This window comes from Dama dama, chromosome 1 (genome assembly GCF_033118175.1).
Source record: "Dama dama isolate Ldn47 chromosome 1, ASM3311817v1, whole genome shotgun sequence".
Taxonomy (NCBI): Eukaryota; Metazoa; Chordata; class Mammalia; order Artiodactyla; family Cervidae; genus Dama; species Dama dama.
The window spans coordinates 51,668,599-51,682,702 of NC_083681.1; the positions used below are offsets into that span (position 1 = coordinate 51,668,599).

At 36.0% G+C, this 14,104-nt stretch overlaps 2 protein-coding genes across 4 annotated transcripts in view; one reads left to right on the forward strand and one right to left on the reverse strand.

Annotated features, from left to right (window-relative positions):
* The window catches only part of FCHSD2 (FCH and double SH3 domains 2), a 259,190-nt gene that overhangs the window by 73,802 nt on the left and 171,284 nt on the right, over positions 1-14,104 (reverse strand). The gene's annotated exons all lie outside the window — the stretch shown is intronic.
* Positions 10,233-10,463, forward strand: LOC133054596 (small integral membrane protein 15-like). Its single transcript, XM_061139734.1, has one exon. The coding sequence runs from the start codon at positions 10,233-10,235 to the stop codon at positions 10,461-10,463; it is 231 nt and encodes a 76-aa protein (XP_060995717.1).

Consider the following 14,104-nt stretch of genomic DNA (forward strand, 5'->3'; position numbering starts at 1 on the left):
CCCACCTCAAGTTAACTGCAATTGTTTGAACCAGTGATGATGCTGAGAGATGAAGTTCAAAGTAATTCTGGGTAGCATTGTCTCAACCTGGTTTGTGTTTAGTAGGTAGACGGCATATATGGACTTTGATAAAAATCCAATAATTAAAAAGAATCAGTTCCCTAAAACAGAATGAAATACTGGGAAACAAAGGAGAGGGCTTGAAAGTGCTTTATACAAACTCTTCCATCATAGTACTTATCTTTATCACATAGAGGACTTTATCGCTATCAATCATAGTACTTAGTAACTATAGCATTTGGATTATTGCTGCAATCTCCTATTACTCAGCATACAGTTGTCCCTCCCACCGACTCATTTCCACACTGCAGATAGGAGGATGCTTCTAAATTGCCTATTGGAAGGACTCATATAAGCTACAATTACCATCCATAACCCTTTAGTAAGGACAGCTCTCTTGTCTTAACTGCAGATAACAAATATTCAACTCAAAGTAATTTGCACAAAATGGGAGTTTGTTGGCTCAGGTTAAACAAATCACAAGGACAGGGTGATGTCTGCTCAGGAACTACCCAATTCAAGGACAGTCTCTGCCCCTCTCCTCTGATCCTCATTCCCAGCTTTACTCTGCCAAGTTTCTCATCACTGCTTTTCCCTGTGAGTTGGTCTGAGTCTCCTGGCGGGAAGTACAGGCCATTTTCAACTTATCTTTCAGCTTCCATCCCAGGGATGACCTAATTTAGGTCAAGTGCCAGAATCTGCCCAATAACCCTGAGCAAGGGGCAGGGGTGTGATGCTCTCTCTTGCATACCAGCTTGGCCTGTAAGTTTATCCCTGTGGTCAAGAGAGTAGGATCTGAGGGAGAGAAGGCATGCAGAGTCATGTATGTTTTATGTCTTGGGATTCCACATAAAAAATGCCACTACTAAAAAGATTTGGAACTACTGCATTAAACAAAATTTTGTGAAATTAATTTCTTTTCCAGCTTATACAAATTTTTACCAGTGTTATATAACATCATTAGGCTTACTTTTCTGTTATGGGACTTGAGTGTGGGCTCATTTTTTTTTTTAAAGCATGTGAATTCTGACTGGCATATTATTTGTTTAACAGATACATATTAAGTACTACCAGTATGTCAAACTCTGAACTCAGCTAAGACACAGTGGTGAACAGACAAGATCCGTCCTTTCATAGAACTTAACAAACCAAAAGGAAAGACAGAAAAACAGGCATTATAAGTGCCTATTTTATGCTAAGATTTTATGTTATCATTAGGAGTTATGATGCAGAAAGACAAGAGAGCTGTTCAGAAGAGATAATGATTAAGTGAAAATCTTAATAATCAACAGTTAGCAAAACCAAGGAGGAGAGGGATAGATAGAAGTCAAGAAAGAAGAAAAGCCTTTGTGAAAACCTAGAGGCAAAAGAGGAATATTGGAAGAACTAAAAGATGTACATTGTTGGGATAACAGGGAAGAGAAATGGGGAGAATAAATGAAGAACCAAGAGGTAAGCCCTGTCCAGATCATGCAGTCAAAAGATTTTTTGTTTTGTTTTGCTTGTACTTTAGTTTAAATGCAACGAATCATTAATGAACATAGTCCAGCAGTCAAGTGAAATATGTGGCTTGGAAGCCTTCTCCTAGTTGCGCTGTAGAAATGGGTTGGCAAGATACAGGGCAACAGGAGACTGCTGCAATAACCCAGATGAAACAGGATGTCTGGAGGGCAGTAGATAAGTAAGAAATGAAATCAACAAGATTTAGTGGTTAACTAGATGCTGAAACAAAGGCAGAGGGGAAAGTAAACCTTTATTTCCAAGTGTCTGATCCAGGCAAGTGAGTGTATATTATACACTGCGCCAAGAACCCAAGAAGAAGCGAAGCTGGAGAAGAGAACAGTTTAGCTCAAGAGACAGTATGATATGTAGGTGTGAAGCTCAGAGAAGGGAAATAGTGTCTGATTAAAATTTAAGTCTGTAAATTACATGCTACATGTTTATTTTTTCATCAGAATAAAGCTGACCCAATTAAGATAAAGTAAATGCCTGATTATATCTACTTCACCCTCAAATCTTCAGTGCCTTCCCTCTCTTATAATTGGGGCCTGCTTTTGCACCTTCCACTCTTGTCACCCTTGATTCATACAGATCACTAGCTGCAAGTGATAATAATTTAACAGCTTGCCTTACTATTCCTGCCTTACTATTCTTTTCAATTAAACAAATCTAAAAGCTTGAAATCTTTCCTTTTCTCCTTTGCTTTTTGCTTCTCTTCTTTTCACAGCTATTTGTAAGGCCTCCTCAGACAACCATTTTGCCTTTTTGCATTTCTTTTCCATGGCGATGGTCTTGATCCCTGTCTCCTGTACAATGATCCCTGTCTCCTGTACAATGTTAAAAAGCAGAGACATTACTTTGCCAACAAAGGTCTATCTAGTCAAGGCTATGGTTTATCCAGTGGTCATGTACGGATGTGAGAGCTGGACTGTGAAGAAAGCTGAGCGCCTAAAAATTGATGCTTTTGAACTGTGGTGCTGGAGAAGACTCTTGAGAGTCCCTTGGACTGCAAGGAGATCCAACCAGGCCATCCTGAAGGAGATCAGTCCTGGGTGTTCATTGGAAGGACTGATGCTGAAGCTGAAACTCCAATACTTTGGCCACCTCATGTGAAGAGTTGACTCATTGGAAAAGACACTGATGCTGGGAGGGATTGGGGGCAGGAGGAGAAGGGGACGACAGAAGATGAGATGGCTGGATGGCATCACCAACCTGATGGGCATGAGTTTGAGTAAACTCCGGGGGTTTGTGATGGACAGGGAGGCCTGGCGTGCTGCGATTCATGGGGTCGCAAAGAGTTGGACACGACTGAGCGACTGAACTGAACTGAAAAGCTTGAAATAGACAATTTTAATTTCAAAGCCGAATCACAGATACAACCCACAAGCTACATGTATTTTTTATAAACTTAAAGGTGAAAACTTTTAAAGCTTACAATAAATTATAAAACTATCACAACTATAATAGTTTGACAAGGACATGCATGATAAAGATGCCCTGAGCCCTGTCTAGCATTTACATGAGCAAGGCACAAAAATGTTCTCTAAGTATACTTGTTTGGTCAATTTCAAATCAGTAGATGTGCACAAACTTCTATTCCTATAGAGATCTGTATGCACAGTCATAAATTTCATAATCAGTGATACATTAGAATTCATATACATGCTCAGAAATGGCAGGAGAAGCATTCTTTTAAGGTTTATACAAATATGAGTTAATCTGGCAGTAAGAGATTCTCAGTGGTCTCCACCATGCAAAAATTTGGTAGGGAACTCACTCAAATGTAACTTTTAAACACAAATTTTGTTTTTGATTACTTGGTACCAATTGCTATGGGAAGAAGTCTGTATTATCTAAATTGAGAAACCACGGGGCCTTTGTTTTAATTGTTTTAATAGTTTGAAAAAGCTGAAAGGCTTCTGAATCCCTTTGAATATCCATATTCCTTATATATTACTTATATATTATATATATATATGTTCCTTATATATTACAGTACTCTTTTTATATATTACTTCTGCTCTCTATTCATTTGATCAACTTGATCTCTAAAATCAGTTGAGTCTGGAACCGAAACTCATAGTAGCAAATACTCAAAATAGTAAAGGAAAATTGGGATATCCTAAAGACAAATTCAGAAGCTTAGAATTCTAGGGTGTTCCAATAACATTTATTTATAGGAAAGTATAAATTCTTGGAACTTGTTTGAAGAGGGAAATTATGATGAGTTAGGAGTTAGGAGAAAGAAAATGTGTCATTTTTCTAAGCATTTGATGCAATTTCCCCTAAAGTAAGGACCTGAAACAGTGGCCTCCTTATTTAGATCCAGGAAGCGCAGAGTTTTTGCAGTAACAGAGCTATGCTGAAATCTCTTGAGTTTCCTTAATACAGCCTAGAAGAAGCAAACGCTTCTTTTGCTGAGAGCAACAGGCATTCTGAATAGTCTTTGGTAAAAGTCAGGAATATAAATATCAAGATGATGATAAATAAGAGCTGTCTTAAAATTAAATTATGAAATTCTACAGTCCTCTTTTACTGATGCAAAACAATAATGATTGCCTGCCTGCATATGTGTATCTTTCTGAGAAGACTTTAAGCTGCACTTAACTAGGATGCAAAGAGAAAGCAGATTTTTACAAATTTAAAGAGATCAAAGCAAGTTCTGAGTTAAATTTGCATCACTATAATATCTTTAATATATGGTTGAACTTGTCAATGATATAAAGTAAAATTAGAAACATGTCACCTAAATTTTTACTTGGTTATTTTATTTAAAAGCACTGAGTTACTTCAGGTTCTATGAAAGAGGAAAACAAAGTTTCCATCTGTGAATTACAAAGCCAGGAAAGGAAAATTTAATACGGCTTTTCTATAAAGTCTGTATCGTCCTCTTGAGTTACTTATAAGCATGTGTCATCTAGTTGTGAATGTGCTAAAACCATCTCAACATTTGGGTTGCAACCTCAAAGCAGCATGGTCCAATAGAAAGTCTTGAACCACATACAGTTGCGTTCAAATCTCAGATCTATCACTTAGCTAGCAATGACACTTTGGGGAAACACTGAACCTTCTTGAGCATTAAATTTCTGATCTGATAGAGACCAGAGAGTATGGTACTTACAAAAGATGGTTACTAAAATAATAAAGCTTAAATATTTCTATATTCTACCCAAGAATTTCACCTATTTCCCATAGAGGACCTATAATAAAGGATTTTGATGAAAGATTAGGTTTTGAGTCTTGATTCTATTATGTACTTAAGCTGTATAACCTCTCTAAGCCTCAGTTTCCTCATCTATAGAGAGATAAGAATAGAATCTCCTCACGAAGGCTGTAAAATAGTCTACTCTTTTAAGTCCCTTGTTTCTTTTACTAGATCTTTTTAAGATTTTTGTAGTGGTTGCCTGAGGATTACAGTTAACATCTTAATTTAAGCAAACTGGTTTGGATTAATGCAAGCTTAATTTCAACAGAATACAAAAACTATGCCCCTTTATAGCTCTACTCTCCCTCTTCTGTGCTATTATTATAGAGATATATCTTCATACAGTATAAGCCCATCAACACTTTACAGTGATTGCCTTATGCACTGTTTTTTAAATCAGACTTAATTTATCTACTCCTTTTGCAGACTGAATCATCTCAATTGTCTGATCTTTAAGTTCACAGATTTTTTCTTTTGCTGGTTCAGCTTTATTGCCAAGTCCTTCAGTGTATTTTAGTTTTAATTACTGCACTTCTCAACTTCAGAATTTCTATTTAGTTCCTTTTTATAATTTCTGTCTCTTTGTTGATATTCTCCCCTTGGTAAAACATTGTTCTCACACTTTATTTCTTTGGACATGGTTTCATCTAGCTCTTTAATCATATTTATGATCTTCGCTCATAAAGGGGTGATTAAATAAAATCTTTGTCTAGTAAGTTCAATGTATGGGTTTCCTTGAGGTCAGTTTCTATTGACTCCTTTTGTTTCTGTGAATGGGTTATATTGTCTTGTTTCTTTTTTTGTGTGTGTGTGTGTCTTGTTTCTTTATATGTCTAGTTTTTGGTTAAGAATAGGACATTTAAAAGATAATGTGGCAATTCTGTCCTGCACTAAGTTGCTTCAGTCGTGTCCAACTCTTGGTGACCCTATGGATTGTAGTCCGCCAGGCTCCTCTGTCCATGGGATTCTCCAGGGAAGGATACGTGAGTGGGTTGCCATGCCCTTCTCCAGGGGATCTTCCTGACCCAGGGATTGAACCTGCGTCTCTTATGTCTCCTGCATAGGCAGGCAGGTTCTTTACCACTAGTGCCACCTAGGAAACCCAGAAATTAGATTCCCGTCTCCCCTAGGATTTGTTTTGCTGCTGCTATTTGTTTATTTAGTGACCATGTTTTATCTCTGTGCTCTGGGCAATCTCAAAACTTTGCAATGAACTTCATGCACTCCACAAATACTTGATTTAAAAGCTTTAATATATATCACCTCAACTGTCTTTTAAATATCCATGAATTTTAGTCCCTCAGACATTCATTATTTTCCATCTCACCCTTCTGCTAAATGATCTTCATTTTTAATAAACACACCAGAATTAGCAATCAAGTAAAATTATGTGACAAAGGTGAGTAAATTAAAGCAGCATACTTCAAGGGACTCACACCAAGACTATACTGGCCTGAGTATACACTTTAGGAAATCTCTTTTGCCCCACCCCACTCTCAAATCTATTTTGTCACTCAAATATATACTTACAGGCAAAAATAATTAGAGTAGGTTTCCTTATAATGGAAGCTGGGGATATAATCGCATAATTTTTGCTGTCCACAAATTATCTGTGAGAATATACATTTTTTCATTTTAATAAATCATTTTAAAGGATATTATTTAACCCAGGATTATACAGATGATCATCTTTATTGGAGTATTGCCATGTGATTTCTGTGCCAATGCTCATGTTTACCAACAGTGGGCCTAGCAGTTTTACTCCAGTGGTCCTAGGTTAATGAGAATAGATCCTGAACTTAAAATGACTGTAAACTGAAAATATAAATGCATAGTTGAAACACAGTGAAGATAAAATGACATCGGTGGATGCTATAATAACAAAGAGAACAGAGTCACTGTAGGTATAAGGTAGTACAGGCACCGAGAACTCGACCCTGAGGAGAATATCATAATTTACATTTCAAGGAGCAATTTAGGGTCAGTGGATCATTATCAGCTACTATATTTAATTCATTTTGTCAATTTGAATTTTACTGATTTTATAGATTTGCTTGTGATTAAATAACTGTTTTGGTTTTATACTTGTATAAAAGCCATAAGCATACATTTTTAACCTAGGCTTTTTTATACATATTTATGTAACAACGTAACCAAAATAATCTAAGAGCCTGCCTACAGGAATTTTTGCCCATGAAAAACAGGATCCTAAATTATTCAAAGGTAAAACGTTTCATCACTCTTTCAGTTTTTACTCCTCTATAGGGCATGCCTCCTGCTTAGTTAAATAGCAGGTTTTTGTTTACCAACTGTACCACTCCCATAGTAAAATGGGGCTCTTCCTCGACTGTGGTCCTGATGGCCAAAAGGAAGTGATGATCTGGGCATAGTTTCACAGCTGGAAGCAAGAAGATGTGAAGGGACAAAAAACTGAAGGAGGACACAGAAAGGCTTCTGGGAGAAACTATTAACATGACTGAAATTCAGATCTTTAGGTACGTAAACCAGAAAAACATACATGTCAGTAAATAGGACTATTGAAAATAGAAGAATTTTTGGCATTCCAAGTTAGAATGTAATCTAGAATTTCCCACATTCATCTTTCGATTGTGTTATTTAAATATCATCTTTTGACTGCACTTTTGAGACTGAAGTATTGAAATGCCAGAAAGTACTTAGCATGAAGAATATAAAGCTTTAGTTTTAATTTAGGAAGCATTATTCCAGATACAGGCAATCTGAAAGTTTCTCACATTGAAATTTTAGGGAAGAGTTAATACACACTTGTTGGATATACAGAACCATTAGTGGAAAGGAGATAGTTTAGTGCTCTTCTGAACTACAACGAGTGGTTGTACTGAATGGGGTCTCATCTTTTATAGCTCAAAGGTAGCCTCTGACAGGAATGATCTTAGATATATGGTACATTAACATATGATAGCTACATTTCTTTGCACCTGAATTTTCTATGTACTTTGTACTATGATACAAGGACTTAATTCTATAGCAAAGGAGAACTCTGCTCAATATTATGTTAATAATCTAAATGGGCAAAGAATTTTTAAAAGAACAGATATATGTATATGTGTAACTGAATCACTCTGCTGTACACCAGAAACTAACACAATATGGTTAATCAACTACACTCCAATAAAAAAAAGTTTAAAAATAATTATTCAACAGTTCAGTTCAAAAAAAGTATTTCTTAAGGTCCTACACTGTGCCAAGAATGATGCTAAGGGTTGAGTCTGTGTTTATATGCGTGTATTTGAGTACATAACCATAAAGAATTTGGCCAAGTATTGGAGACAAGCATGTAATAGTATGATTTAATTATACAGGGTTCTAGTAGAGAGGCACTGGAACAAATGTGGAGGTTTAAGGAAGATTTTCTGGAGGAAATGATGCCTGAGCACATGTAAAAATCTTAAGAATTACACTGGTCACATTTTAAATTTAAAAAAGTGCCTCAGTTCTTAGCAACTGAAATCAGTACTTATCAATGCTTACCTAAAACTAACATCATTTTGATTATTTTTGTTTTCCTAATAAATCAATTCAGTAGGTTTTAAAATGGTTTTTAAGTTGTACTCTAAAGCTGATTTAAGATTACAAATGTTCTCTAAAAAATACAGTAAGGATAAGAACCATAGACATTTTGGTCTTTACATTTAATAAAAGTGGGCTCTGAGCTAAACATGTAAAGCAAAATGTTTTCATATTTTAATAGAGTAGTCAAGTATACAGTGTGTGGGGGTGGGGTGGGGTGGGGTGGGGGGGGGTGGGGACATATCGTTACCCAGTGTAACAAAGCTTTCAAGTATAGAGTCCATGGAAGAGAATTTGGCTTTTCTTATTATAAACATTCACATGTCCATACTGAAGTCAGTTCCAGCAACAAGCTCTGCTGTGCTCAGCAGTAATCGAACACAGAAAAAGCATTAGCTCAGGACATTCAAAAAAGAAGGAAGGAAGGTCAAGAAAGACAGGATCCATTTTTCAGCAACAACAATAATTCTGCTTCTAAAAGTTACAACTAAGCATTTTTGTACCCACTAAGTAAGACTGCAGGTCTAACAGACTGTGCCTTAAATATCTTTTTAAGTAATGGATTTAAAATTATCAGACAAAAATTAAGTTTCTATTTTTTTATTTCAAATTTCCCTGTACCTATATCAGATTTCTTTAAAGAGATATAGAGGTTTATTCTGATTTTTAAATGCTGCCAATTTGGTAAAAATATTCCAGTTTCTCTCTGTTAGATTTTGATCTCTTAGAGAAAACTATCTGGTTTGTAGGAAATCTATGAAGATGGTGAGTGAATCTTCCTGTAATCAAGAAGTAAAGTTCAGGGAGCTTCTTCAACAACATCTGACTGCTTATTCAGTCCCCTCTGGCAAGAGCCATTAGAGTTTTATGCAACAGTGCTAATAGCCTCTATATAGAAGGTGCAATCAAAGCCAAACTAAAAAGGCACTTATTATCATTCTTAGCTCTAATTTCATAGAAGAAGGACAAATAAATTTTAGCCCTAAGTGGGAATCAGCATCCTTAACCTTCTAAACTCATAACTACCAATAGCCTGAAGACTGAAAGTGTTACATTTAAATGGAATGAGACTTTGTGCGTATATGTGTGTGTGTGGGTTCATTCTATGCTTATCAGAAAAACACCACACCTTTAATACTGAAAGGCCTTTTAAAAAGCAAGTTAGAAGGTGGAGAGGGAGGTGGGAGGGGGGATCGGGATGGGGAATACATGTAACTCCATGGCTGATTCATGTCAATGTATAACAAAACCCACTGAAATGTTGTGAAGTAATTAGCCTCCAACTGAAAAAAAAAAAAAAAAAAAAAGCAAGTTAGGAGGCGATTCAGGAGTCGGGGTCCGAACCCGGCGTCCCCTGCGAGATGTACGGGAGGCGGGTGGCGGTCGGTGCCGCGGTTTTGCCCCGGTGCTCAGCGGAGGTGGCCACTGCGCCGGCGGCCCAGGGTGTGGCGGGGATGACCTCCCGATTCCCCGGGACTGCCGGCTGTTCGAGCCCCGCCGGGCCCGCGCTCGCCGAGGCGGAGGGTTCGGGAAGCGTGGCCCCAGAGGCGGGCCACCGGGTAGGGTGAGGAACGGTGAGGGCAGCGGCGCGGGGCGGGGGGTGGGGTACACAGGAAAGGACAGTGCGGGTGGCTATGAGGTACCCTCACCTTCAGGCGCCGAGCGGGTCTGATCTGAAGATCATGCCTGGTGGATCCTTTTCGCAAGGAAGAAGAGTAATATTTAAAGTGTGGAGGGCGCTTGCACCTGGGGTCCGAAATTGAGGTGCACGGGAATATATAGAATTCAAGCCTTCTCTCAGAAGTGTATTGGTAGAGTTAAAGAAGACAGCCAACCAAATGTCATCTGAAATTGTGACTGGCTGATAATCCCAGAACAAAATTAGAGATCACCACTCAAGCATAAGGCCTCCACGAAGATGTATGACTTAAAGACTTGGGCTGAGTATGTTGTGGAATGGGCTGCAAAGGATGGCTTCCTTACATATGGCTTCCTTACAACAGTTATTTTGGCTCTGATTCCATTGTTTCTAGCAAGTGCTGTGCTGTCTTGGAAACTGGCCAAGATGATTGAGGCCAGGGAAAAGGAGCAAAAGAAACAAAAACGTCAAGAAAATATTGCAAAAGCTAAACAACTAAAAAAGGATTGAAGGAATGAACAGGCTGTGCGTCCGGAGGAAAACTGTTTGGAAAATTTTTCATCTTTGAAAGGACCCATTAAGGTTTCTTTTTGGATCTTATGACAGTATTACTAAATGAAGTCTGAGTCTACAGAAGAATCATGTCAGTTCTCACCTGTACTGTAGCAACTTTTCGGCTTCAGTATAGAAGTCTGTTGACAGTTACTGTAAATTGGCATTTATTATGCTACAGATTCTTTTAACTGACTTCATTTGCCTTTTTGCAGCTTATGTATGAATACTAAAATGAAAACACCCTGTGAAGAAAAGTGACTTTAGATTATGAACTCTATTCAAATAATGGCTTAAAATGTGGTCCTGTTCTGGACAAAGGAGACTAAGAATGTAAAAATCAAGAGTTGTTCTGAGCAGAAAAGCATGGTTTGGCTTAAAAGATAACATGGTGTATTAATTATATCTCTTATCATTATTACTTATTTCTTGGAATAGCATCATTTCTGGTTTCCTCAAAGCAAAATAATATTATTCAATGAGTACTTCTCTATTTTCTGTATTTTTCTTATTTTAGCTTTTGAGATACTGGTAATTATCAGATAATCTGCATTTTTAAATATCTAGTTTTATAAAGAATTTTCTTGTTATCTTGACTATGTAGAATACCACCCACTGGATATAATCATTTTTGTACTTATGAACACTGCCATTTTCTTAGAGATGACTTGAGTAACACTATGATTTAAAGCTTAAGAGTAAAAATGCCAAACCCGTAGTACCTTGGAACCAGTTTATTCTCACTTGTGCTAAGTAGAAATGTGAAGTAGTTAACATGTCTTATCAGATAATTTGCTGACTATATAGATACCACTTTTGCTTTTTATTCTATTCTTTGTTTTAATTCATGTGGTGGTGATGTCCTTTACTTTTTGGTCAGACAGGTTCACGGTCTGAGGTAATGAGGTTAATATCAAAATTAAAATTTCAACTTTCTTTTAAGGAACTTCTGAAGAGTTATAGTTATTCATGTCATAAACAGTAAAGAAAGTCTTAACATTTGGAAAATTTTTGTTTGCATTGTATTAATTGTGTGAAAAAGGTGTAAATTATGTCAAAATGAGAATGTTAGAAATACAGAGGTAAAGGATATTTCCTTCAGTCAAATAGTATAATTGGAACTTTTTACTCTTTAACATGGCTTTTTAAAATGCATCATTGATAATTTTGTTTTCAATAATTAATAGCTTATTAATGTTTTCCTCACCTCTAATAATGAATTTTAAATTGCAAAAAATTATCCAATAGCTTTAATTTAAAAATGAAACTAGATATTGAAATAAATTTGATACTTTAATAAATAAATAAAAAGCAAGTTAGTATTTTATTTGATATGAATGGGTTTGATCAGACACATGCAAGTCTCCAAAATGCAGTTTCCAAATATTAGTTTAATATCAAAGAAAATAATGTATGTAATGAGGTTAATATCAATATAATGTGTGGAAAATAATTAGTCAATGAATAAGACTATTTTGATATTTTTATTCTCCTTTAAGGGGTCACAGGCCATCTGGATCTTATTAAATATTTTATCTCCAATAAAAGGCACATAGAGGGCCCTGAGTAAATATCTGTTAAATTATCAATGAATGAATGCCCTGCAATGAAAATGTGAGCTAACCGTACTATACCTTCCATATCTAAAGTAGTATGTAAGAGAATATAAGTACTTAATAAAAATATGTTGGATGTCAGTTTGTTTGGTATAAAATATGATCTCCAACTCTGTTAATGTATCATCACTATCTTTGGCATTAACTATCTTATCCGTTTAATGATCCATTCTTTTCTTCAACTTTTGACTGTTCTGAGTTGTTTAAATAGCACAAAATAAAAATGTGCAATTTACCATGAATAAAAAATTAAAATAATATTAAATTAAGAGTATTACATTCATCCAAACTGTTGCTCTTATAGGTATATTTATTTAATTTAAAATACAGCTTTGATAACATCAGGAATAGGTACTTTTGTACACTGCTTTTCAGAGTATAAATTGATATAATATTTGTGGAAGGTAATGAGTCTATACGGAAAATATTAACAAATCTTTGTTTTTGACCAGGGAACACATTTCTTAAAGGCTGTCTCAAGGAAGTTATCAAAGAGGTATACAAAAATTAGTATTAAAAACTCCTCAAAAAAAAAAAATAAATAGAAAATCTTCACTACAGATTTATATAAATGGACAAAAAGGGACATGAAAATCTATGGCATGTTAATATAATAAAATACTATGCAGTCATTAAAATCACATTTTCAAGTAATATTTAAAGGCAAGAATATTTCAAAATGTATTTTATATGAAAAAAGTACTTGTGAAAACAAAATGATACCAATTTTGAAGCATGTATATACAATATATGCATAGAAAAAATTAGAAGGTATCAGGATAATGCTCCCCTCATAGAACGAGTTAGGAAGTTCTCCCTCTGTTTTTTTGGAAGAATTTGTTAATTCTTCAAATATGTGGGAGAATTCACCTATAAAGCCATCTGGTACTACATTTTTCTACAGTGGAATTTTTTTTTTACTATGGTTCAATCACTTTATTATAAAATTGTTTAGATTTTTCTATTTCTTCTTCAGTTAGTTTTGAGTTTGTGTTTTTAGGAATTTGTTCATTCTGTCTAGGTTATTTATTGGTATCTGTGTATAGTATTCTCTTATAATCCGGATTTCTATAAGATTGGTAGTAATATCACACTTTCATTCCTGATTTTAGTAATTTAAATCTTTTTTTTGGGGGGGGGTGGGATGAGGGGAGCTATCAGTGTAGTGGATTGAATGGTGGCCCATAATAGATATAGCCATGTCTTACGACTTCCCTGGAGCTTCAGTGGGTAGGAATCTGTGTTTTCGCTGTCAAGCATGGCGGTTCAATCCCTGGCTGGGCAACTAAAATCCTGTAAGCTCTGTGCGGTCAAAAAAAAAAAAAAGAAAAGATATACCTATGTCTTAACTCCTCAAACCTATGAAACCAATCTTATTTGGAAAAAGGGGTTTTACACATGTAATTAAGACTCCCATCTGTTCTTTTACACGAGACAGTAGAGAAATAGACATGGGAAAGTGAGGTGAAAACAGAAGCACAGTGATGCCAGTCTACATGCCAAGGGCTGCCAGGAACTTCCAGCAACCACAAGAAACTTGCAGAGGTATGGAATGGATTTTCTCCCCTCAGAACTTCCACAAAGAACCAATCCTGTTGACAGCTTGATTTTAGACTTCTGGCTTCCAGAGTTGTGAGAGAAATAAATTTTTGTTGTTTTAAGCCACCATATTTGTGATAATTTGTTACGGCAGTGGTAGGAGAGAAATATAGTCAGTCTACCTAAAGGTCTGTCAATTTTGTTGACCTTTTCAGAGAACCAACTTCTGGTTTTGCTGATTCTATTGTTTTTCTGTTTTCTACCTCATTTATCTCTGCTCTAATGTTTATTATTTCCTTCCTTCTTCTTGTTTTGGTTTAGTATCCTCTCATTTTTCTAGTTCCTTAAAATGGAAGGTTAGGTTAGTGATTTGAGATCTTTCTTCTTTTTTAATGTATGTGTTTACACCTATTACGCTTCCCTGATAGCTCAGTTGGTAAAGAA

Bases quoted from the DNA above. Each gene is read 5' to 3' on its own strand.
- LOC133054596 (XM_061139734.1), top strand. From the start codon at position 10,233: ATGTATGACTTAAAGACTTGGGCTGAGTATGTTGTGGAATGGGCTGCA.